The sequence below is a fragment of the Podarcis bocagei genome (assembly GCF_964188305.1).
Source record: "Podarcis bocagei genome assembly, chromosome: 11".
Lineage (NCBI taxonomy): Eukaryota > Metazoa > Chordata > Lepidosauria > Squamata > Lacertidae > Podarcis > Podarcis bocagei.
This window is the reverse complement of record NC_138136.1, coordinates 23,438,881-23,466,192: the sequence shown is the minus strand read 5'-3', so window position 1 is coordinate 23,466,192 and position 27,312 is coordinate 23,438,881. Positions and strand designations below refer to the sequence as shown.

Genomic DNA, 27,312 nt, shown 5'->3' with positions numbered 1-27,312 from the left:
GAGGATTTGTGATCAAGGTTACTGAGCTGAAAATTATTTCTTTTGAAAGTCAGACGGCAGTATTTTTTTTTTGCTATTACTGCATTCTGTGTTTTAAGACAAGACAGACTGCTATATTAATGTCATGACCCACTAAAGACAGAAATTATAAAATTCAGAAAGCAGCAAAAAATGTACTAACATGACTGACTCAGTATCAGAGACGCTTATCATATGTCCAATATGCATTTGCTGCTTTTTTTTTGTTAATAACTGCTAATGTGAATGCAATTGTGTGGAGTAAATGGACATGCCACTCTTGCCTATGTAACATAGTCTTTTATGCAAAAAAAACCCCAAATTCTTACCTTATCACATCGCATTAGTCCCAAGTATCTGAGCGACTTACTACTTTGAGCAATTTGGGTGGCTCCCTGATCTGTGATTTCTTTGCACCATCCCACATCCACAGTCTCTATTGTCATACTGTATCGGCCAATGGCTATCAGTGCTACAAAACATAAAAAACACAAGAGAAACAAAACAAAGGGGTGAAATGTTAGGCAGCGAAATATTTTAAATATTATATATTTCAAAAAATCTAGTTTATATCGTCAAACCATATATACATGCATGTATATAAAGAACAGTCTATACCAAGTTCCATTTTTCCCCTAACACACTGAAAGGCACATATTGCTATAAAAATGATCAAGCTGCCTTTTAAAATCACACAAGAATCCCTTTCATAGGTAAGCTGCATTGCCCAAAACAACACAGTCTAAATTTCAAGGATTGGAAAACGGCATATGATTTATTTTTATAAAATAAATTAATATTTGGGTTTGGATGAAATATTAACACAATATTAATAATCATTTGTTCCAAAATGTCTTAAGAATTCTTTGTGAAGAAAAGCATAGGAGCCATGTGTGCATTCCGAAAGAGGTTTCCTGAATCCCTATTGGCTAAAACTTGCCAGGTGATTTTTAAAAGGAGAGCATCAAGATAAATTTTAACATATAATGAAGAAGGTACACAAATTATTTACTTAGCATTAGCCCACTCTTTTGCACTCTGTAGTAGCAACTTTGCCTTTATTAGCAAGGCGGGATTTGTGCTTCTGACTATCAGCTGGTCTCAAGCGATCTCCTCTTCCTTTTACTTTACTTTGGCCAACCCAACTTGGATGTTCTTATTTGTGATGGAATAAAAACTGCTCTATTAACTACCAACTCCCTTCAACTAGGTACTTGGTTTTCTTTAAATATTATCAATGGAAGTTCAAAGGTTATGTACATTACAGTGTCTACAGACATGGTTCAATGAATTACATTGTATATTAAATCTCTTGTCATTTTCCGATGAGTAAGAAAAATTACTAAAGACTGTCTAAAAGCCAATTTAACAATTAGCTAGGATAAAACTCAGTTATTCTCTCAGGGCAAGAAAAAAAAATTTTTTACAGCACACACATAGAAAATATATATTTATATTTGGTTTTGGACATACTGTCTCCAGGCTAACAGCTAATCTTGCAAAGCCAATTCTAAGCATCATGTTTTGCAATGTGGTGCCATGAATTGTAGCACTCTTAGTATTATTTGACAATTATATATTTCTAGCACATTCTTGACAAATATGCTACTTAAAACCACCTACACTTTTAAAAGATTTTTTTAAAAAAATGACTGTGATTCTGACTGTGTGTTTGCATTGGTGAGCAAAATCGGCAAAATTTCCTAGCTAGAACAAAATGATATATTGGCGCTAATAGCCAAACTAGCAACCCTTGTAAGATGGAAGTGCTTGCTAAGAAAATGTTCACATGTTACGACGGGGCTGAAAGCCGGATTGAAGGCCAGGTTCAGAACTGTTCCATACTCCATGGAACACTTTGACTTCGAATGCACTGCCGATTCTTCCTTTTGAACTTGGTGCCACACGTTATGATGTCATATGATGTCGTCATCATATGGTGTCATATGATGTCATCATCATATGATGTCATACGATGTCATCGTCATATGGTGTCATATGATGTCATATGATGTCGTCGTTATATGATGTCATAACGTGTCAGATAATGGACAAGTGGCTGTGGTTTGGGGCTAACTGGGGCATTTTGTGAGTGTTGCTGCTGTCAGCAGTGAGTTGAATGCTCTGACACAGCCTTACCCAGTAGGCATTGGCACATTGTCTAGCAACTCGCCAAGCTTTTATTTTTAGTTGATCAAGAAGTGTTCCGTCAGTTAAGCTAATCCATCAATCCCCTAATTGGATCCCACTTTATTACTGTATATACACCAAATGATGGAAACCCTGTACTACAATACTCACACATTGTAAATACCAGCAGGTCTCCGTGTATTTGTGTTTTTTCCTATTGAAGGACTACTATACCCATGAGCACCTTTCCAATTACCATAAAGGTGAAGCCTGGACCCTGTGGAGCTGTTCTTTCCCCCAGTCCCACTACATAAAATGTGAACAAGTTAAGAATAAGATACCTGAGCAACAATGACCAACAAAGCAAGAGCTTCTCACTTTCCATTCCCTACAATCCCTCCTCTCCATTTAAAGGCAACATGGTACCAGTAGAACTTGCTTTTTTGTTATAAAATAAATCTAATTTATATAAGTTATGTATCAACGAGAAACCAGTACTGAACAGCTACTGATAATGGCCTTCTTCTTATGGTGCTTTGTCCTTAAATTATATTTACTATAGTCATCAGTTGGCCAATGAACTATCAGGTGGCCTATGAGAGCCACTTACAAGAAAGTGCAGGGCTTTAGTACAAGGAAAATTGGAAAATGGTTTAGGGAAGACCAGTGGGAAATAGCTGGTGTAATAGAACGGAAATGAACAAAGAAAACTGTAGACCCATTATTAAGAACTTTTTATAATGGATCAACTGGACAGTGGAATATTCATCTCTAGGGAAGTAGCAAGTGTCTCGCTGCTCAAGTCCTTTAAAATATGCTGACAAAACTCTTCAGATATTAAACTGTAAAAGGCCACAGTAGCAGTTTTTGAATAATATAAAAAGCTTACTGACTTTATTTCTATTAAAGGAGTAAATAAAAACCCTGTGTATAAGGCAGTTTCATATAAATTTCATATAAATTGATCCTTGATGCAGTGGTTAATGCCAAAAGGAAAATGGCTTTGTTTGTGGGATTCCTTGTACGACAAATTCCAAGCTGCTCTGTGATCTGCCTGATCAATGTGCTGCAACAGTTGAGGCCTGGAAATTTCTCAGCTCAACCAAGAGTTCAAAGATTATGAACACAAAGATTATGGAGATGGCTGTGGTGTTTAGTCCCAGTATTACATAATAGTTATGTCTATTCACAAAGTTATGCAACCAAAATGGCATCAGCTTTGCTTAAGAGGGAGGTAAGAGCACAATTTAGTCCAACAATGGTAGAAGTAGAAAATAAATTAAAAAATCTTTTGAACTCTAAAGAAGGAAAGCTCTGTGAAGCAGGAGAGGGGTAATGGAATTGGAAGGTGAAGAGAGAGTAGCTGGCTGTCGCAACCCAGGAAACATCAAAATGTTTGTGATCAGCTGGCAGACAGGCAAGAGAGGCTCATAAGATAGGTAAGGAAAATATTAGAAAGTGGGTAGTTGTATCTTGTCTCTCCTACTCAACTGCCCTTTCCTCTCTCCCCTTTTCTTTCAACTAGCACAAGAAATATGTGATTTTAAAAAAGAAAAAGAATACTGGTTATTGAAAATGGGAGATGGGGGTGGGTTGGATTTGGTTTACTAGAGCCCCCAACAGCTCATAGGGTTTGGGAGGAGGGCATTGGTGGTTTAGGAGGTGAGGATAAACTACATTTTGTTTTAGATCCCATTTGTAATTTGGATTGCCAATCAATACACACATGTAAATTTGAATATATTCAAAGAGAAATACAATTGGGCAATAGTCACTTTCTTCCTGTCTAGGAGAGAAAGTAACTCCAGGTGTTAGCATAGCCTGTTAGTGTAAGGTTACCAGACGTCCCCGTTTCCCGGGGACAGTCCCCAGGTTTACAAATCAGTCCCCTGACAAAATCCATCTATTTAGGAGGAAGTTGAAAAGTGTCCCTGGATTCATTGAAAAAAATCTGGTAACCTTATGTTAGTACATGGCTGACTGACAAATAACAGATTTGTGAGGATACTGGGCAAAAGAGCTCTTGTTCACTTTTGTGGCTTTATAAAAGGATTGTGCTGTTTAGAATCCCCATATGAACAAATCCTGGTTATTAATGTTCTAGCCTGTGTGAACATTCCAGAGAATCTAATCCAGCACAAAGCCTCTGCGCTAATGGGCCACCTAGAGTTGTCCTCTTCGCAGGAGACCACTGACTTCAAATAATGGTCCTCTTCACACCTACTTGCAGCTGTGTGAGAGCTGCTTCCCCAAGGTGCTCTCTGATGCAGCTGCAGTAGGAGTGAGATTGCCGCAGCCATGTGGGCGGAGCCAACTGTATGAGTCTTTTCTAACTGATGGCTCTCATGAGGCAGTCCAGACATGGGAAGGGGGCTGCTATGCCATTCTTGTTTTATGCCCCACACCATCTTTTAGAGGCATCAATTCACTATGACATGAACGTGCTTAGCTACCTTAGAGCACAAGCCCTATGCAATTTACCCAGAAGCAAATCACACTGGCAACAATGAGACTTACTCCCAGGCATAGGACGGGATGCTCAACTCACACAAAAGAGAGTCACCGTGGGCTTTCTGATTTGAAACGCTAAAACAAAGCTCATCTGTTATTTTGCACGGTGATATAACTCACAAGTGTATAAACTGTCTTCCTTACAAGCTAAGCCAAACAGAAGATAAATATTTAAATGTTGCGTTTGTAATACATTGTTAGGAAACATGGAAATTCTATGAGAGAAGAAAACAGATGACCAAGATATTGTCTGCACACATTTTCATAGGAGACCTACCATCATTTTTTTTTAGATGGGAAGAATGCTGTAGTAAGAAAAGCTGTATGCGCCACCTGCCTCAGGCTGCTCGAGGTCTCCTGTGGTAATTTTGTAGTTATACATTTGTGCACATGTGGACGTACCACAGTTTGTAAAAATGACGTATGGGACCACAGTGAAATACAGAGGATACAGGGGCATGACTATGCTGGGAAGCCAATCTAATATGATGCCCTGAGGAAATGGAAGGAAGTGAGTCAGACTACATCCCTATAGAAGCCAGTCTAGTTTTTCTGAGAACTTTAGCAAGTCTAGTTAAATTCCCTCTTTCCGAATGCATATTTTGACCTTCACTGGGAAACGAGGCGACAAATTTCTCAACTAGTGGCCAAGGAGCAAGAGTGAATCAATAACTTTGCATGGACGGATAAAAATACTTCTACATCTTTATTATTCGAAAGATAATAAAGCAGTCAGAGATCTGTTGAAACTAATAATCTAAAGTGTATTTTTTTTTATTACATGAAATTCAAAATAAATCCAAGCCACACTGCACAGCTCACTGTAATGGGCTTTTCTTCTGCCTACATCTCAGGTCACCGAATAAAATGACATAATATGGGAATTCATCACAACATATCTGTAGATCCAAGGGAAATAGGAACAAAGCATGAGCCTTAATTTCAAATTTTCTTGCTTCTGACAGTTGGTATCACTCCAAGCCTCAACATGAATTAATCTTAACAAGGCTTTTGTATTTGTTCATAACCCAATGTTCAGTGACACACAGAGAGAGCTCTAAATTGAGGGGCACAGCCAGTGACCACGATATTGTATCTTGCCATTAAGTTAATTATGATTAACTAAACTTGAGTTGATCTCATTTGCTCATATAAATCAATATAAATGGATGCTTAGATTGTGTATTACTGAGACTCTGGGAAAATTGAACAAAATTAAAAAGGGCTTCACACTGTGAATCATCACAAGCAGACTTAAAAAGTAATGAAGGAACTGTTTCCAGACACCCCCTTCAGAGGTTCTCATTATTAAACCTTTCAATTTGTGTCCTACTGAACCCAGAAGAACTACTGAGGCTGTGTTGTCAATGACATGCATGAGAGAATTTACAGCAATGTATTTTCAGTGGACTCATCAAATTACTTCCAAATAATGACAGTTACAATACATATCCCAGGATAAGGTGTAACTGGATAGACCTTAATTGCATCTTCTGCAGATTAATAAAGCTTCTAACATTAATTAGCTGTCCTGTATAAAGAATGGGATAAAACTTCTTGAAAATAGTTGCGTGTAATCACCCCGGGAACTCTTTAAACAGTAATTAACATGATGGAAATGCAAATAAAAATGTTGAGTCCTAAGGGCTTGAAAAAGGCTACTTTCTCCTAAAGTATTTTTCAGCACACTTCAGATTTAGCAGCATAATTTCAGTCTTCAAAATATTCACTAATAAGAATCATGTCTTGAGGGAACATGCAAAAAAAAGAAGGGGAGGAAAGCAGCACTTTAACATGGAAAAATTCCTCTTCAAGAGGAGAGACAATAATACCATAGGTAGTGATAGTGATTTTTGAATAGTTATTTGGTCAGATAATGGTGGAAAGATGCATACTGGCTATATGTGCCAATTTATCCGAGCTAATATAATGCCCCGATAGAAAAGCAAGAGATAACTAGACTACAATTTCTTGTTTCAACCGTTAGTCACAATACTAAACAACTAAAGAAAGAAAGGAATGAATGGATAATTTAATAAAGGTGACAACAGCTATGGTGGTGGCAGTGATACTAAGGAATGCCATACTGTGGGGGAAAAATCACTATTCTTACAATGGGAGGCAGAATTCAAACTCAAATTTTAAAGTATCAATCGGAATGAAATTTCTAAAGAACACAATGGATAAAGATGCTTAGCTCTGAAATTTCTGAATAGTTGGGGGATAATCATGTTCGTAGCTCTTTTCATGCTCATAAACCTTTATACAAATACTGTACAGTGCTTACTTTAACTATAATAACTAAAACCAGTAGCAAGAAAATGTGGAAGTCTACCTTCATAAATTCTTAAGGCTACTCTTTATATGGGAGGAAAGCTGACCTGCAGTTTACCAACAGTTTCAGTCAGTTGAGTGGATTTTAATAAAGAGATTTTTGTATTACCTTGAGTTGTATCCACCACTAGTCATGTTCATTAATTTCAATGTGTCTACTCTGAGGTGGGTTATCACTGGATACATGTAAAATTATTCATACACTTTCATAACATGAGAACACTTTGAATCTCATGTTAGTTCTACTCAAGAGTAGATCTACTAAAATTAATGGAGATGCATAACTTATATCCATAATTTTCAGTGAGTATACTCTGAGTAGGACTTTGTTTGACACAACTCTGTATATTATGTTCAGCAAGTAAGATTATGCTGGCAAAATGGAAGTGAGAATATGCCAGTGTTTGAATTATGCTAGTTGCTTCTTTAAAATCTTATAAGGCTTATATTGTAGTATTGTGCTTGCCACAGTTATTTCAATGGGCCCATATAGGAAAACTTCATTGCGGATGCCCACAGTCATTAAATATAATTGCTCTGCATATATGATAGCCATGGAATTAATGGAGAGATGTTATTACATTTTTATGACAGCGAAATTAACTTACAGTTGAAAGTTTTGTTTATCTAAAGAAAGGCAGCGGGTCAATAGAGTTACTGCTTGAAACTTAAAACTTCAGTACCAGTTTACTTCAGTAGATTTTTTTCTTCCAGGGAGCTATAAAAGTAATTATTTTTACTCTGTCTGCTAGTCTGGAGTTTCAGTGAACATTGCTCAACGACAGCAACTGTCCTGGTCCTGATAATTTTCAACACTGAGTGCACCTTTGTGCATGTAGTGTAAAAAATAATTTTGATCCTTGTGATGGATCAATACTTTGTTTTTGTCAGCTGTGAGCATTGCTCGTATTTTGGACATTTCTCCTATAGTACTATATTGAAGGAATTATATCCCCAAACTGAGATGAGCTTCCACGATGTTTTACTGTTATTGCAATGTGTCTTAGTTCATCACTCCCTTACTTCTCAATCATATTGACAAAAATAGTTTCTAAAAAGTTTAAACATCTTTTTACTTTAAACTGTATTCATGTCACATCTATCTTTACTGGTTCCATTGTGTGCTGCAATTATTTCACTGCATTCTTTGCTCATTTAAAGTGCTTTGTTTTACTGTGGGAAATCCATTAACTAATCATCAGATGGAATGAATGTTCGCTAAAGGTGAACTCCAGATCTTTCTTCTTTCTTCATACAAGCAAGCAATTTCAGATAAGACCACGAGAACAATTCTAGTAGATCATACCAATCGTCCACTTAGCTCAATATCCTATCTTTCACAGAAGACAGCACTGGATGTGAAACGAGTATACCAGCTTGCATTTCCTCTTCCTACCACCTCTTTTCCTGGTATCATTTGCTCACATAACCTGCTAAAGGGATAACAATAACACACTAGAAACTCAAATTGATTAAACACTACTAAATGTGTTAATAAATAAAGGTTAGATTATCTGATTTCTAAGAACATTGCAACAAAAATGCTCTGCATATCTTTTTTGGGGGGAACTATGAATTTACATTGATATTCTGTCATCTGGCATATATTAGGAAGGTAATAAACTAGTTTCTGTTAAACTAGTAAGGTGCCCCCTTTTGATTTTATTTTTTTAAAAATTTGATTTACGGACAAAATAAATGAACAGGTGCAGAGGTTCATTCTGAAGGGAACTTTAAGTTTTAAAAACCATGCATAAACCAAGATTCCCTTTGAGAGAGAGAGAGAGAGAGAGAGAGAGAGAGAGAGGGAGGGAGCAACCACACACACACACACTCACTCACACACACACACACACACACACACACACATTCTCTCAGGCATATGCAGCTCAAACATATGTCTACGCTAAGGACACACATTTGTATATGCCACTGAATAACACACCCATTCCATGTAAGTTATATGCAGCTTTTTGGCTATTTGAAAGCAAGGACAATGCTAATTCAGATATTGGTTTTTGGCTAAGTACACGTTCAGGAGGAAAAATCACAATGGAAGAAATGGGAAGGTCTATTCAGTTCTTTGTGGGCAGTGGAAAACTATTTTTTTTAAATGGATTTGATATTGCTAATGATTACCATTAATATAAATAAATATTTTCTGAGGATTATGATACGAATTAACAGGCTTTCCCCTCTCAATTTTGTTTTATGCTAGTATTACTAAGGATACATTCCCATCACATCAGGCATATTCCGCAGTATGATTGTCATCAGATGCAAGACACACATTAAGTCAAGGGCTTTTTTGCTTTTTTTTTAAACAATGCCTTACACATTGAGAACATGGACAGCAAGATGCAAAGTCATTTTGCTTGTGGGCAGTTTGATCTGCACTAATTACTTAGTATTAGCAGAGTACTCCTAGGGCCTGCCGATTGGAAGGTCGGCGGTTCGAATCCCCACGAAGGGGTGAGCTCCCGTTGCTCAGTCCCAACTCCTGCCAACCTAGCAGTTCAAAAGCATGTCAAAGTGCAAGTAGATAAATGGGTACCACTCCAGCGGGATGGTAAATGGTGTTTCAGTGCACTGCTCTGGTTTCGCCACATGCTGGCCACATGACCTGGAAAACTGTCTGCGGACAAACATCGGCTCCCTCGGCCAGTAAAGCGAGATGAGCGCCGCAACCCCAGAGTCGTTCGCAAATGGACTTAACTGTCAGGGGTCCTTTACCTTTACCTTTATAAGTACAAATGAACCAGAGTCCCTTAAAATACGAGCATGGGACCTCAGTTCATTTTCAAAAATTTTATTCCAAGTCAGAGCTACTAGTCAATAATATCTATATATTCAATGAAGAGCCAATACAGACATTCTCCCTATGTGAAAGCCAGTCACAATTATTCTCTAAAGATAAATCAAGTGCAAGAAAGTGACAAGTTAAGAATCTTGAAGCAAACAGACAGTTCTGAAGAAGTATTCACCACTGCTTCTCAATTTCTATCACAAAAAAACAACTCAGATAAATGAAACAAAATCTAAGGAATAAAATAAGAAGACCATAGTCTGCAATTCTAAACACTTATGTCCAACTAGACCAGGCATAGGCAAACTCAGCCCTCCAGATGTTCTGGGACTACAACTCCCATGATCCCTAGCTAACAGGACCAGTGGTCAGGGATGTTGGGAATTGTAGTTCCAAAACATCTGGAGGGCCGAGTTTGCCTATGCCTGAACTAGACCAAAAAAAAAAAAGGAAGTCCCCAATAAATGCCTTGTTCCAGTACAGTTGTATCTTGGAAGTCGAATGGAATCCATTCTGGAAGTCTGTTCAACTTCCAAAGCATTCGGAAACCAAAGCGCGGCTTCTGATCAGCTGCAGGAAGCTCCTGCAGCTAACTGGAAGCTGAGGAAGCCCTGTTGGATGTTTGGCTTCCAAAATAATGTTCAAAAACCATAACATTCACTTCAGGTTTCAATCGTTTGGGAGCCATAACGTTCAAGAACTGGGCTGCTTGAAAACCAAGGTACGACTGTATTACCAAGCTACCAAGAAGAAAACGAAGTTACAAAAAGAGGTTAATATGAGTACAGATTTAAGTAAATAAATATTCCCATTTATGCATTGCTTCCTACGAAATATTTTGGAAGTGATTAACAACCATAACAATAACAAAACAATTTTGTATATAAAACAATTATGCAGTATTGTAGAATCCAGTGAGAGACCCTCTAAAGTCAAATAGCAGCAGGGGTGGGTGATTTTCATCTGGACCACAGTGTTGGTGGAAAGGGTTACACAACACTCTCCAAATTATTCTGATCTCCCTTTCTGACACACACACACAATTTCCAAGTGTCACTATTGTGATAATTTTCACCCAAATAGTTACTTGATGTAGATGTTTTTTGGGACTGTGATGTAAAACGGTTAACCCCTCTCCGATCCTTATGATCCTGATACACTTGTACTGTGGCTGCTATTTGCAGTTGTAAAAAGATTCATGTATAGCGCTTGGCCCTTCTAGCAGACAACTCGCCCTGAAGAAAGGAACACAGTTGAGTGTTATGTTAAGTTTAGCCTGAGATGTAATCATCTGATACGTTCTGGAAAATAGGCAGCAGCAGCAGCAGCACTGAAACCAGTGTAATCCCAGTCACCAGTGGCACTGTCAGAAACTCTTCTTCCTTCCCTGGGAACTATTCTCAGTCATGGTGGCAACAAAGGAAGCTGTAGTCAAGACAAGAGTTTAGGGACAACTACTCCTCATGCCAGCACTGGCTTCTCCTCAACCACATGACCTCAGTTTAACATTGATTTCTGTGCAATAAATAGAATGCCACCCAGCACAGTGTTTTACAATAGCTATTATTTTCTATGGAATAAATCAATTTTAAAGAAATTGCTCCAGGAGCTGATTTTCCTAGTAGCATACTAGTCTCAGAGTGTTATCAAAGGTACATCACTAAGTCATGCTCTTCTTTTCCTCTAAGAATTAATAATACTTTTCAGTAGCTTCCTATTGTGTGTTGCCAAGCTTCTTTTCTCCTCTCCAGATGATGAACAAAACATAACCTTCTAAAAGTCAACAAGTCTCAAAGCAGAATCCTTCAGACTGTTTATATACTTCTTGAATAAAGTACTAGATCAAAGATGCTGCCTTCTGTGTAGGCAAAATATGTTGCTACTCAGCAAATACAATTTAAAGAAAAACGTTAATAGTGTTGAGTATGCACCATATATTGATTGAAAAGAGAAGGATTTGGTATTGTAAATATTTTACACAGTAAAGACACCAAAATATGTTTTTTAAAAGGTTCTTTAGTGTGGAATTATACCTGATACAGTAATAAACCCTATTTGAAAGGTAAATTTAGCATTCACTAAGGATGAGACTTAAAAGGTCTCCACAGCTAAGCCTGTCAGGGCTACAATATTTTATTGTGATTTTAGAGGCATGGACATTTTTGCAGCTCCAGAATCCCTGTTTCCACAAAATTCCAGCATGCATTTCACAAACCTAGACTCGCTTTCTCCTACATAAGTATATTATGCAGCCTGTAAATTTAAATAGGGAATTCACATGAATCATCAGCTTTATCTATTTAGCTGTCTGTAAAACATTTCTACCTGAGATAACAAACTACAGTACCCAGAGTAGCAAATATCCTACAAGGCTGACCACTACAGAAGTCACATCCACTGAGACAACATGAACACCAACCTTTGACTGCATTTCTAGATATTCCATATTTGAGAACCATAAAGATAAAAAAGGGATTCAAAATGCTACATCTGGATGGCGTATTCTACAGAAATTTGCAGAAAAGATAGCTAGTGGCAGACTGTGTGATGAAAACTTGCAATGCTTTTAATATTGGAAAGTAATAGAAAAAGTAGCAATAGAAACATAAGAGAGATGGGTTGCAAGAATTGAAGTTACTTTGCCCCTTTGTTACAGAAAAAAATAAGTAAATCCCACATCAGCTGCAGAAGGGATATGGGGCAATGCTCTTAGAGACCAAACTGTCATAGGAACAAATTTCAGTGACTGCCCATTCAGCCATCCTCTACCTAATACATCTTCAGGGAACTCAGCAAGCATAGTAAGAATCCATTCCATTAAGTTCTCTTCCAGTGTTGCTCACATCAAACAACTTCACAGACAAAAAGGTGAATGAGGGGTTGGGGGGGGGGTTGGTCATGATTAAAGGGCTGAAAAGTTTTCAAAAAAGACAGTCCCTTCAGTCCTACAGAATGGCTAAAAGGGCCATCAAGCTGAACAGACTTTGAGACTTTAAAAGGCAACCTCAGTACTGTGCAAAGCCCCTAAGGATGTGTGGGATAAAAACAAAATATACCCAGCAGCTGAATATTATGTAAAATAGCTCAGCCCACACTTCGTTTCAATAAGATAAAATTGACACTACTTTGTATTTCTGTCAACACGCACTTGTTATTGCAAAAACAAAAAACGTTTGATAATACTATAATGAAAATACTTCATCTTGTAAGAAATGTAAAGAAAAGTTTGACTAATGTCAAGCAAACTGGAAATGTTTTGAAGAGATTATAAGGAAGGACCCTTATTCAGACTAAAACTTGTGTCAATTTTAATATAGAGCAAAAAGAAAAATCTGATACTGTTAAGGCTTTGTTGAAATAAGGAAAACACACAAAAGGGGTATTTGATTGTTTGCACAGTAGCAAGAAGTAACTGTACGATCTGCTGAAGCAAGCTCATGGCTTTTGCAGATGGCAAAAAACACACACCCTGATTTTAATTCAAAGACAGGTGCTTCGCAAAACGAATTTCCTATGGGCTTGCTTCGCAAGACGATAATGTCTTGCGAGTTCCTGCTGGTTTTTTTCCCTCCCCCCTTTTTCTGAGCTGCTAAGCCGCTTATCAGCTGATCCGATCAGCAAATAAGCCGCTAAAAGCCGCTAATCCTTCAATGGGCTTGCTTCGCAAGACGAAAAAACCGCTAGACGAAGAGAATCACAGAACGGATTCTTTTCGTCTTGCGAGGCACCACTGTAATATGTTTTAGTAATGGCTACAGGCTTGTCTATAGACTAATCAGTTAAATCTCATTTATGTATCTTGCTTCGTTATTCCTGATTATTTACAATGATTTGAAACACTGATGGCTGGGAATGTTGCAAACATCAGCAACAATAATGATGCACAGGCTATTATTTATGCATGGAACAGGTACCATGAGTTGAAACTTGTAGGCCAGTACCCAAACCTTCATGGCATTGGTTCCGTATAGTTAGCTTTCCTCAGAGCCCTGAACTGGACTTACATGCTATTCTCCCTTAGTAAAACTTCTGCTACCAGTAGCATGCTTTGTCTGAATGCTCCACACACTACAACCATAAGCAAACCAAAGAAAACCCCACAATATAGAATGTCCTGGGAGATGCGGACGACATCCGGTTACTATGACCCACAAAGGTGTACAGTGGCACACCTGACTTGTGCTTGCAGGGTATAGCATGGTTTTTGTATAGAACCAGATCCTTAAGGCTGGGTGGCTGTGCAGGCAGCATATATGTGGCTTCTTCACATGCAAAAGCCTCCATACCACCTTCTTTGTTCCTGCAAATATGGGACTCTGCTGCACTCACAGGCTTTAAGTCAGGCATAGGCAAACTCAGCCCTCCAGATGTTTTTTGCCTACAACTCTCATGATCCCTAGCTAACAGAACCAGTGGTCGGGGATGATGGGAATTGTAGTCCCAAAACATCTGGAGGGCTGAGTTTGCCTATGCCTGCTTTAAGTAGACTGACATGCAACTTCTGTTCCTAGTAGCAGTACTTTGTGATATGCACATTCCTAACCATTATGCTTAACAGTGAATGATATCTTGATAATAACTGCATCCTTCAGGACTGATCCAAGTGCCTAGTATTATCATTTAAACTATTAAAAAAACCTAAGGAACCAACCTGAAACTCATTTATTCTTAACATTTGTGAATGTAGGATCGTACTCCAGAAAATGCAGAAATTAAATTAACCGTTCAAAGTCAAAGTCATTGAAAGCAAAGTCATCCAGCAAAAACCTGAAAGGATTATGGATAAAGCATAGGTGTTCCCATTCATAGTTTTATGCAGGCTCTAAAAAATGCTATTTTTCTTAAATGTGATACATATATACCACATTTAGTTTCCAACACATTCCGTTCATATTGACATGCATTTCACAGCTTGAAATTCTTTGTAATTTAATATTGTATTGTTTTCTGCTGTGCTTTTACCATTAATTTTTCTCCCTTTAAAAGCTAATGAAGAGGAGCAAACTAATATACTGAAAACTATAACAATCTTTTCCCCTTTCAAATTAATTATAGCATTTTGTACATTTTATCATACTTTTAAGAGTTGCAATGTGAATAATATATTTTACCATATTACTTGAATCTAATAATATTGGTAATTAGGAGTGTACATATTAAGTACTTATAAATCCAGTTGCACCTTACATTCCAAGTGCTTTGCAGAAGCCCCTGGAGGAAATTTCAGTGTTGTCCTGGAAAATTAGCCTTTGTGGATATCTGCCTACCTATAACAAAGGAGATTCTAAATAAGATGAAGTGTGAGAAAATATTGTTTCTTTGACCACTGGTATAGGAAATTGTATTATAGTGAGTCTGGTGCAGAAGAAATGCCTGGAGAAGCAAATAATGGAAAAACAGGACACCTGTAGAGCACATTCAGATCTATGGAGCTGCCTTTCACTAAGGCTGAAAAGGGAAATGGAACAAAATCCTTTCACCAGCTTTGAAAAGAATTTATATACAGTAGCAATCTGTTCCACTCTTCATACTACTAAACCCTGCATACTTTGAAACTTGCATTCATGCAATGTAGCTGTGATACTAATGTAGAGAGCAGTTAGTTGATCCTTAGGGCTATGCCCCAGCCCCAGATATTTAATCATGGAACAGTTTGATGTAGAACTACTGCATCTATAAAGTTGCTAATCTGTAACATTTTACTGCTAATCTGTAATATCCATTGTCATATGGTGAAAGGCCCATCAGACTGAGGCTATTCATCCAGCATGTCTGCGTAAACCACTAACATTACTTTCACAGTCATCGTCATATATGCCATTCCGGACATCCTTTACAAATATATGTGCAGCCACTTGGCCAAATCCATCATCACGAAGGCCTGGTACAACTGCGAGAAATTGTTTGTTCTGATTTGGAGATATACACACTAGCTGATGTGTGTATCTCCAAATCAAGCTCTTGGGAGGCAATTATGTACAAATCTGACTTAGATAAGGACTGAAGGTGTCTTGTATACAGACAACCAGCCCACTGAGAATTAACATGCACACACTCCAAGAAAAACCATTTTCCATCTTTGATTTTTGATCTAAGGCTTATCCACACTTGCACTGCTGCTTTCCCCCGGGGAAAACCGCTCTTTAGCGCTCAGTCAGATCAAACAACAATTTGGGTTTCCACGGATTGGCATTTGTTCCGATCTCTCGTTAAAGAGTGGATTTTCCCTCAGAAGGAGTGGGGCAAGGGGGGAAGCACTTGGACCTGCACCTAGAAAGCAGTGGCAAGTGGAAAACCACTCAGACCCATGCTTTCTAGGTACACCACATGTGAAAGTGTGGACGAGCCCCTACTTGTATTTTCTGAGTTGTATTCCATATATGAAACTGATTATATGGGCTCTCACATTAATCTTAGGTCTTTCTGAGGCTAACATTGGTCAATAGACTGTGCTTACATCTGAAGGAATGTCAGAGATGCCTGTAATAATAATGCCTTCAGTGCTGAAATCTGTCTAACCTGAATGTTCAGCAAAGATGTGTTTGATGAATATTCCAATACTTCAGACAAGTACCTTGAAATACCATGTTCCGAGCAAAGATATAAACAAGCAAGAGAATGTCAAGCAGTTGAGTAAAAAAAAATATTAAAACAAATATTTGATTTATCTATATAATTCTAGCATGCTGTGGTAGTTTATATATTGAGTTTTGTTAGACACTACAATGTCTTTCTTGTTGTGAGCTGCTCTGTAGGCCTAAATTGACCACATACAAATCCAATCAGTTGATTGAACAAGTTGTCATTTAAATAAAATGTTCTAGTTTAACATCTGTCAGTCACTGATTTCATGATCTTATTTGAATAGGAATTAGAAGATCATCTTGTGTATGAGGTTGTATCACGTGATCACTGTATAAATGCACATTCCATATTCCAAATGATTTTGTGTCCCAGTTTATCCCAGGCTTCGTCTTGCAAGATACTTGATACTGACAAAACCACTGAAAAGACTGCAAGACACATGGTACATCCTTGGATGACATTTGCAGGCTCATTTTTTTTGTCCCCTCTCATTTGGGCTCCCAATTCCCATCAGCATGGTCACTTGTCAGGGATGATGGTGGCTAGCAACATCTCTGGAAGGACAGAGGATCCTCACCTCCCTAGAGTCTACATTTTTCTCTTTGGGCATGGAGAAGCAGAGATAACCATCTAATAGTAAAAGCATGTAATTTACAGTGAGCACTACAAATTTGAAGAGAAAACCAATCAGCATTCTTGCATACAACTTCAGAGCTCCTACATGATGCCTATTTGCTGGTCACCAGCTTCACTTAATAAAGACATATTCCATACCAAAATAAAATAAAAACTTCAACAGTTGATTACCTAGGTTATGGGGAACAGTGGGTAGCATTTGACTATGTCATACTCTGATTAGGCCCATTGCAATCAATGGATTTTGGAAAGTCAAGTGTAATTTATGTTAATTAATTATGTCTTAGTCAAATGCCATCCAATGATGTTCTTGTCCCATTTTATCTTTCTGCATCAGGCATCTATATGATTTTAATTGCTTCAATGTAATTAAATTATATTTCCTAATAGATTTACTTGTATACTGCAATGCCTTGCTCCCTAGGACAGGGTTCCTTAAGTTGGGAGTTGTCCCAGGAAAATCTGTATTGTTACAGTTATGGTAAAGATTTTTTCTAATGTGTCACCTTGTGTGAAAGGCATTACAAAACATAAGCGAAGAGCCTGCAGCTTAGTGCTATTATTGTGCAACAAGACAACAGGCTGCTTAAGAGATGAATGAGACTATCTTATTGATAAGGTCAGAATCGATCTGCAGTGGATTTTTTAAATTAGCAAAATGTTGCAGCACTTTAGTAAGTGTCACCAACAGCCCTCCTTTGTGAAAAATGTCCTGGCTTGTAAGAAAACTATAATCTGTAATTTTAAGAAAGAATTTCCTCATAATGGCAGTTTTGCAATTCACCTTGTAATTGTAGCTAGGTTTTACTTTTTTTATTTGCTAGCAGATATAAACTTGTGGGATCCACTCCCCTGACATCACATTTCTCCCTTTTTATTTTCTACTCTAATGAAGACTCTACAAAGTATGCAGGCTCCAAGAAAAGAAGAAATAAAAATCCTGTAGATGACTGGTGTACAAAGAAATTAAAATCGAAATGGGAATGAAGTACCATAGAGCAGGCGTGTCCAACAGATCGATCACTATCTACTGGTCGATCGTGGGGGTTTCCCTGGTCAATCCTGGTCGATCTTTGGACCCTCAGTGGTTTATCCCCCCCCAAATAAAACAACAATTTTGGCTCCCTAAAAAAGCCCAACAACTCTTGTCAATCCTCCAATGACAATGGGTAGATCACTGCGAGGTTTTTTATACTGTGAGTAGATCACAGTCTCCTGGGAGCTGGACGTGCCTGACATAGAGTATATATTGGTTGTTCATCTTTAAGATTTTCACACGAATATATGGGGGACGGTAGTAACTAAGAAGGCAATCTTCCTACTGACACTATTGCACTCAGTGCTGTTAGGATCTAATGTTATGACCAGTATGATAATGATGTTTACATAAAACATGGCTTCCATATGAGGGAATAAGAAACAAAGGAAAAGGAAGAGTGCGTCTTTCAAGGCAAATGCAGTCTTTCATAGACTTTAAAAAGAAAGCCACTCTGAAATGCTTTTGCTTCAGATAAGCTAGCGCCTCTTTAGTTTCCTTTAAAAATTGGTTTTGAATCTGAAATCCCAACTGCCAAGGTCATTTCTGACAATTTAACAAACTTTAAGGGAGCAAAGGGCTTGCCAAAACTCTGAAAAAAGGTCTTTAAAAACATTGCTGTAAAACATATCAAAGTCATTTTAAACATTAAATCAATTTCTATCCTTCATAAACAATACTTGAAATACTCTCTTGTTGATTTTGAAATAACAGAACTTCAATCCTGATAAGGCAGAACTACAAGATAGGACATGCTGTTTCTGAGAGGTGTTTATCTCTACCTTAGAAACAGTTTGATCCTATGTATGCCCACTGAGTTAGATGGAAGGAATACAGTCAAGTACCCCAAGATTAAAAGAAACTGCAGGCAAAGGTTTAATATCATGTACTAAGAGATACAAACCTCCCCCCCCTTTAAATAACATTTTTGAATATGCAGAAGAGTTCAGTGTATTTGAAAACTGCACATACTGAATTGTCCGTCCTGGTAGTTGTATTTTACTGACCCTATAAAGTTCATGCTTATATTTTTATACCAAAGCTTTAGTATCTATTTCCTCTACTGACCTATATCACCAAGTACATCGGTGTGATTTATTTACTACACAGTTGAAACATTTTCTCAATATTCATTCTTCTACACAACTAACTCTGACCTTGCAAGACCTCATTTTGCATAAAAAGGAGCCACTTTGCTCAGGTACACCAATCAAAACTAAGCAGAAAAAAAGCTTTAAAAACACATAATCTCTTCTTACATGGATTTGGTCAGGGATGACTGGCTAATTGGGGGAACACATGAAAGCACATCACTATCCAATTAGCACTTCAGTGCAATTAAATGGAAGAGGCTTTGCTATTCTGTGGAGATACAGCTTTGATCTTGCAGTGAAAAATGTCCTTCTCTACAGCTGCTGTTTTGATTTTTTTCTCCATAATTAGTACTAATTGTGTGCCCAACTCTGACCTGCCACAAACAGAGTGTTTTGCTGCATTTGACACAATGACCTTAGATCAGTGTTCCATTTTGTCTATATTGTACTTGCTTATTATATATACCCTGAACTTACTATGCTAATTGTTAAATGCACAGTATAAAAGAAGGCACTGAAGTCGGATGAAGCCGTTTAACCATGCTTAATACTTTGGGTAGATGTTTTTGCTACCTTTGTATACATTTGGGATTTGAACAAATGTGGAGCTTAACTCAGGCACCAAACATTTGTGTTTTACTTGTCTTGTTTTCTTCTAGAAATGCAATGCAATTCACCAGCCAATCCTGGGATTCTATAGACCAAGTTCTGAAGCCTAGAAGCAGAGCAACATCAACATCTAACCGTGAGCCACATCACATGTAATCTCTAACTATCACAGTGGTTTCTCCAGTTCTCCCTACCCATTGCTTCATCCAACCACTCTCCAGTCCTTCTAGTGAAAGTGTTTTCCTATCTTGTAACCTCAGTGAATATTAACCACAATGATGTGCACTTTTGCAATACAGATATGACACCCAGCCATTTCTCTCTGTTTCATCTGAATCAGGAGACGTGATTGAGGTGTTAGACCAATGTTTGGAGGCAGTGACGAGCTGGATGTGGGCCAATAAACTGAAGCTGAGTCCTAAGAAGACACAGGCATTATGTGTCCCACATTCTCACATCTGGGAGGTGACATGGACACGGTTGCACTCTCCTGGAAGTAGCAGGTTTGCAGCTTAGGGTTGCTCCTGGATTCAACATTGTCACTGGAGACACTGGGTAGATAAGAATGCCTTTCTCTAGCTATGGCTAATTCACCAGTTACAGCCCTTTTTGGATACTAATGACTTGGCCACTGTACTCCATGCTCTGGCCACTTCCAGATTGGATTAGTGCAACCTGCCCTTCTAGATAATTCAGAAAGATCAGTTGGTCCAAAATACAGTGGTCAGATTACTTCTGGGGTTCTGTTTAGACACCACAGAACCTATTTTAAAACAACGGGTTGCCAGTTCTTTTCCAGGCCCAACTCAAGGTGTTTAGTGTTTAAACAACTCAGGCCTTAAATACCTGAAAGCCCACCTTCTTTCCTACAGACACTTTTGGGTGTTTATATTGGCAGAGCAGGCCCCATGGACTGTTCCACTGTCCTCAGAGAGGTGCATCTGCCATCTTCATTTTAAAGCATTTGGCAAATGGTGAAGATACACCTTTTTACCCTGACTTTTGACACTCGAGATGTTTATATTTTTAGGATCCACCTTAATTCTGTGGCTGTAAGTTGTTTAAAACTGATTTTAGTATTGTGTTTTAATTGTTGTAACTTGCCCCGAAACCTTAAAGTGAAGGGCAGATTAATAACAACAACAGCAATAAATAACATCTTATTTCTTAGTTGGGCAGATATTTGGTTACCAGACCTTTACATTGACAGATCTAGTGTTGATTGATAGTTCCTACTGACAGAAAGTTGGTGCAGCAAAATTTGTTTCCACAAACCAGCAAACTGATGTGATCTAAGCATAGAACATAAGTGCAATACTAAAAAATCTCAACTAACAGTATGCGGTGTGTAAACACAATTCGATATTGAAACTTAAGCTAATGCCTATTTGAAGTCTACTCTTTACAACATTAGTTCAGACTTTTCAGAAAATGTGCATTTACTAGTCACTGAATGGTTGGTTGAATGCTAGTTTTGCAGAGAGCTAGATCAGTTGATTCCTCCCAAAGGCAAACCAATTAAGGCCTAATCCTGCAGCAACTGACGTCAATGGGAGTTTTGCCATCAACTTCAGTGCAGAAAATAAAAGGCCATTAAAACGTAATTTTACTTACCATCAGTCTTTACACAAATTGATGGAATGACTCATTCAAATATCCGATTCATTACCTTTTAAGCACTTATATATTTGACATGGCTTTAAAATAATTAAGTTTTAGGAGTATCTTTTAAAACAACATTTACCCTGTTTGAATTGGAATTAATCCAGCACATCTCTTAGGTCTGAAGTCTTGGTGCATCACCGAGGGTGAAATACAAACATCATGGTTTGGTAAGAAATATATACTTTGATAAAGTAATAAATTAGATTCCCGAATTTCCCTCTGATGTAACTCAAAGAAGCTCCATTACATTTGTGTCCACTGCAGCTGACTTAATAAGGTGGGGGGTCAAGGAATACTCAGTCTGTACTGGCTTAAATCTGGAGTGGTTATACATCAGACAAAACAAAAAGCTCATATTATGCTCTGTGCTTGGCTTTCTAGACTGCATTTCAAGCTGTCTGTCTTTGAATTTGCTTTGATATATCTGTGGGAAAGGAGTGTTGCATTGATTCCTGTTAGTCTTAAGGAGGGAGAACCTCAAGCAATCCTTAGTGTTTCAGTTTATGGGTACCATGGTGCTACCACTAGGTTCTATTGTGCTGTGCTGAGAGAAAAGAGGCTAGAAGTACTGTGCAGGAAATATATAAGTATGATCACATCAGATCAATGATACTCTGTATTAATAACTTCTTGCTGTTTGTAAGTTTTTGTTTTGTCTGTTTTTTGGTGGAGTCCAACTTCCATCAGTATGGTCTCAATGGTCTGGATGATGCATGTTATAGTTCAAAAACGTCTAGAAAGCACTATGTTCGCTATCCCTGGCTTAACATATATTTAGTTGCTGCAAACATACTTTATTCTGTTTATACCATTTCTACATGAACACTTAATTCTACATGTTATCCCCTCTGTGTTCAAGCTGTATTAGGAGTGCTTTTACATTTTGCTGGAAACATTGTAGAATAACAAAACAAGAGAAACAAAAAGAAATGTGTTATGCATTAAACAGAGCTCATGCTAAAAGCATTAGATGGGAAGGCAAATCACACATGCTGCGTACAACGCAGAGGCATTGTTGAATACACATTTATGCATGTGAATGATAAAGGCACAGTAATACTTTCTATTTACTTTCTAGAAGTCTAAATCTGCATTCAGATAAATCAGACAGCACCTTTGCAATTTATATAAAACAACTTTTCATACCCCTGCTTCACATTCAGGAAGAAAATCAATTTTCCAAGGCACAGTGGCCCTGCAGAATTGTGAAGATCCTCGTGGTTTAATGGTCTCAGCTTGATACCTACAGTTATTACGCAATGCAGTCAAACGATAAAAGTTATGAAAGTGAGGATGAAATTGCCACTGTGAAAAGTCACAACAATGAACAGAAACAGCAATAGTCCCTTGCAAATATCTCAATGACATCTTTTCTTTTTTGTACTATAAAAGTTAATGTTTACTCCTAACTAAAGTGTGTGTGGGGGGGGTAATGTTGAATATTGTACATTGATTTCAGGGTCTACTCTGAGTCTGACTTACTTGGCTATTACCCATTGTGTTTAAATATTCTCTTAATTGAAACTATATTTTTTTATTTTTTTAATAAACTTTTATTTCCAATATTCACTCTTTTAAAATCACAATAAGAAAGTAAAAAAAAAAGACATCGCAAAATAAACAGATGTAGACAATAAAATATCAAGACGTAAATACATTTCTCCAAAAGTATTAATTATCATAACATCATTCTGACTTCCCTCCACCACGATTTAAGCTATATTCCATTGATACCCTTCTTGCAGTTCCTTCTTTCTACCTTTATCTTTACTTCGCAGATTCTATAATTCACCTACTGTTATTTTGATGTTACCTAAGTTTTTCTCCATGTATGATATAAATTTATTCCAATCATTAATAAAGATTTTATTACTCTGATGCCTGATCTTCTGTGTCATTTTTGCTAGCTCAGAGTACTCAAATAGCTTGTTTTGCCATTCACTAATAGTTGGGATTTTAGATGATTTCCAGTTCTGTGCCAACAGTAGTCTAGCTGCTGTTGTTGCATACTGGAACATGGTTTGATCTTCTTTTCTAATCTCCTCACCGACCATTCCCAGAAGAAATGCCTCTGGTTTTTTAGGAAATGTGTATTTCAGTATCTTTTTCAATTCATCATAGATAGAACCCCAGAACCTCTTCACTTCTTCACATGACCACCACATATGATGGAAGTCGCCCTCTTTTTTTTTACATTTCCAACATCTTTTGTCTCCAGTCTTGTACATTTTCGCAAGCTTAACAGGAGTAATATGCCAACGATACATCATTTTTTCCATGTTTTCACGGAGGCTAACGCATGCTGTAAATTTCATGTCCTTAGTCCAAAGTTTCACCCATCTCTCATATTCTAAACTATATCCCAAATCTATGGCCCACTTTATCATGACCTCCTTCACCTCCTCGTCTTTTGTATCCCATTCCAGTAATTGATTGTACATTTTGGATAGAAGCTTACTCTTTCCTTCTAATATTTCCACTTGGAATTTTGATTTTTTCTCATTCATCCCTATTTTTTTGTGTTCATTCCATAGGGCATCAGTCTATAGATTTTTATGGGGAAGGGACTAACTTCTAATTTATAAATTCACTTCCTTGGATGCTAAGAATCCTTTCAGGATCACATCACATGTCCCATTACACATCACATGTCCCATTAAAGGTGTTTTGATATAGATTAATTGTGAAAATGATTCCACATTGTGGTAACTCCACCTGAAGCCTAATCCTGTATTTCTATGGACTTTCTGGTAGCCATGGGAAATATTCCCTCCAAAGCCTGGTCACTGGGTCCTTACTGACTTGTATTTTGACTTGTAATAAACATGCCTATTTGCCAGTGAAAGGCTGGGTATGAATTGGTTTGAATGTCAGCAATGAATCAGGTCACAAGGGTGAATGCATTGCAAGATTGATCTCTGCCAATTATATGCTGGCAATTGCATAAGGGAATTGCTAACAAACAACAACAAAAACACAATTGTGTGAATTGCTGGTAAATTTTCTTCTTGCAGCAGGTAAACTCAACAATGTGATGATTCTGTTTAAAAAGGAAGTGGAAAAGAACATTAAAGAATCAGGTCCCCATTACATGCTGTTGTAGGGACAGCGATAGGAAACGATCCTTACTTAAATTTGGAAGACATAGGAGGTTTGTGACTCTAGAGTTTAATGCATGGACAAGAAAAGCCAATATTTGGATTAATGAGAATGTACACATTTCTGCATATTTATTATAATTCATTCCTGGATTTTATTTTTTAAAATTCAAATAAATAGACATACCAGGTAAAGAGGTTTATTCCTATACTTGATGTATTTTAACCCATATAAAGACAAATAATTTTAGAGATCACCATTTTTCCATCTTTAAATGGGAAATACAAAGGCACAGATGTCTCCATGAAAAAGCTAAATGGGAATTTGCTTTGTTTCTTTGATGGACAACAGCAATCAATCTTCAGCACTCACTACCCAGTTGGAAGGCAAAGATAAAAATATGTTAAGGATATGATCTTGGTTAAATAACAAGCTTAGTACACAAACTATTTTATACGACTCTGGCTTTGTGAAGCATCTGTCTAAGCTACATTTCTTATTTGAAACAAAATTAAAACTGAAACATTATAAGTATAAATGTGCAGACACAGATACAAAACCAGAAACATACACATATAACTATATATATTTTTTTTAAAAAATTCCACAAGTAAAAGGATAAAATAGATATGCACTGAATGTAGTGCTACTTGGCTAATTGATGGACCTTGCGGACAACATTTCTATAAACTATTCTTAATGAGCACATGTACCAATTATAATGCCGTGCTAAAAAAATAGGCCACAATTTGTCTTCCTGTCATATGCAATAGATTATCAGCAAACAGCCTACAGGTACCACTTGAAACAGGCTATGAATAATAGTGATGCCCTGTAGCATCTTCACAATTAAGATTCTGTCAGCATTTCCATTAAATTCAGTGTATATCTAATGCAGATGTTAAATGTTCAGGTTACTGTTTTAAAGTCCTAATACCTAGGATTCAAAATCACTGGGACAGGTACAATGTGCCAATGAAAATCCTAACCTAATATACAGATTACAGAGTATGTATTTAATTAAACAATACATAATATTAAAAATATTCACAAGGTAATAATGATTCTCAGCTGAGGCAAACTCATACATATAATATATTAATTTCACCCATGCTTTAGCTCACACACCAGCGTGAATGAAATGCTACCAAGAGGTGGAATTTTACCATTTTAAAAATGCATGTTTATATGCTGGGGTATTGCCGCTGAATTCTGGGACCAGGTCTAAAGGATCAGGAACTGGTAAAGGGTCTGACATGATTCCTCTAGTTCTATTGTCTATTGTGAATCCCCTACTGTCTCCACCAGATCTAAATAAGCGTCAGCTTTAACCATGTTTAACACTCAGACCTTTTTTTTTCAAATCTTGGATAACAGTACATTGCAGTTAACCATGGCTAATATTGGCATGGGCATAAATCTTAAGCATCAGTAGAAATACGTGTGCCACAGGAAGGGAGAAATACCAATTCCTGCAGGCTGCTCCTGATACCTAAAACAATGGCTTCAGTAAAGGTAAAGGTAAAGGGACCCCTGACCATTAGGTCCAGTCGTGACCGACTCTGGGGTTGCAGTGCTCATCTCACTTTATTGGCCGAGGGAGCCGGAGTACAGCTTCCAGGTCATGTGGCCAGCATGACTAAGCCGCTTCTGGCGAACCAGAGCAGCGCACGGAAACACCGTTTACCTTCCCGCCGGAGCGGTACCTATTTATCTACTTGCACTTTGATGTGCTTTCAAACTGCTAGGTTGACAGGAGCAGGGGCTGAGCAACAGGAGCTCACCCCATCACGGGGATTCGAACCGCCGACCTTCTGATCAGCAAGTCCTAGGCTCTGTGGTTTAACCCACAGCGCCACCCACGTCACTAAAAGAATCATTATTCTGTTTTCCATGGTAAATAGAAACTTTTCTCATGAAAGTAACATGATGTATGGTTACTTTTAACAAATAACTCTGAGGTTTTCTTTACAACCAAGCGGGGTGTGGGTGGCATCAGAATTGAAAAAAAATAGGTATTCTAATCAAATTCATGTTGTACCAGGAGAAAGCAGTTGTTCCTTAACCAGCAAAGGACCACAGTGTTTTATCTTGCAGCAAGGAAAGTTGTCTTTGTTTTGGCCCCAAACTGTGTCATGCTAGACCTATCACCTGTATTGTGCCAAGAAAACCAATCAAAAATTCAGTCCCTGAAATACTTTGATTTCCTGTGCTAGATAGCTGGTGCTCGCTCTTTATGACAAAAATCCTTATGTGGTCTTTGGGGGCTATCTCCCCCCCCAAAAAAAAAAACCCCAACTTGGGTGGGGCACACTCCGCTGCTGCCCTTGCACACCGGTGCTTGGAATATTTAATAAAATATTGAAGTTGTTCTGTTTGATGTTTAAACTATCGATTTCTTAATTTTGGGTTCAAAAAAATAGGGCTCATCTTATACATAGAAAAATACGGTATGTCTACCTAGGTCTTTTTCAATTTAGCATTCCATGTTCAATAGATTTGACAATATATGCATGTAACAGAACCAAGATGACAGAAACTTTGACCAAATTAGTAGCAAGTGCCTCACTCTTGCAATACCTAGTTGAGTTCTTGAAAGGACGAGATACAAGTTCATAGCAGTCTATGAATAAGGATGATTAGCCCTCATACTCCTGGCATCAGGTTGATGATATGGCATCCTGCCAAATGTCTTAAGAGGATGTTCAGTACAAGTAGTACAGACAGCGAAGCAATTCCAAAATTACCTCCGAGACTACTCTGACTTTTCTGTTGAAAGCCTGTCATTT

The 27,312-nt window shown here is 37.7% G+C and overlaps 1 protein-coding gene across 1 annotated transcript in view; it reads right to left on the bottom strand.

Annotated features, from left to right (window-relative positions):
• The window catches only part of FBXL17 (F-box and leucine rich repeat protein 17), a 146,803-nt gene that overhangs the window by 14,124 nt on the left and 105,367 nt on the right, over positions 1-27,312 (bottom strand). Inside the window, exon 8 of the mRNA XM_081213702.1 lies at positions 348-490. Within this exon, the coding sequence (XP_081069828.1) occupies positions 348-490 (143 nt within the window). The remainder of the gene's footprint in view (positions 1-347; positions 491-27,312) is intronic.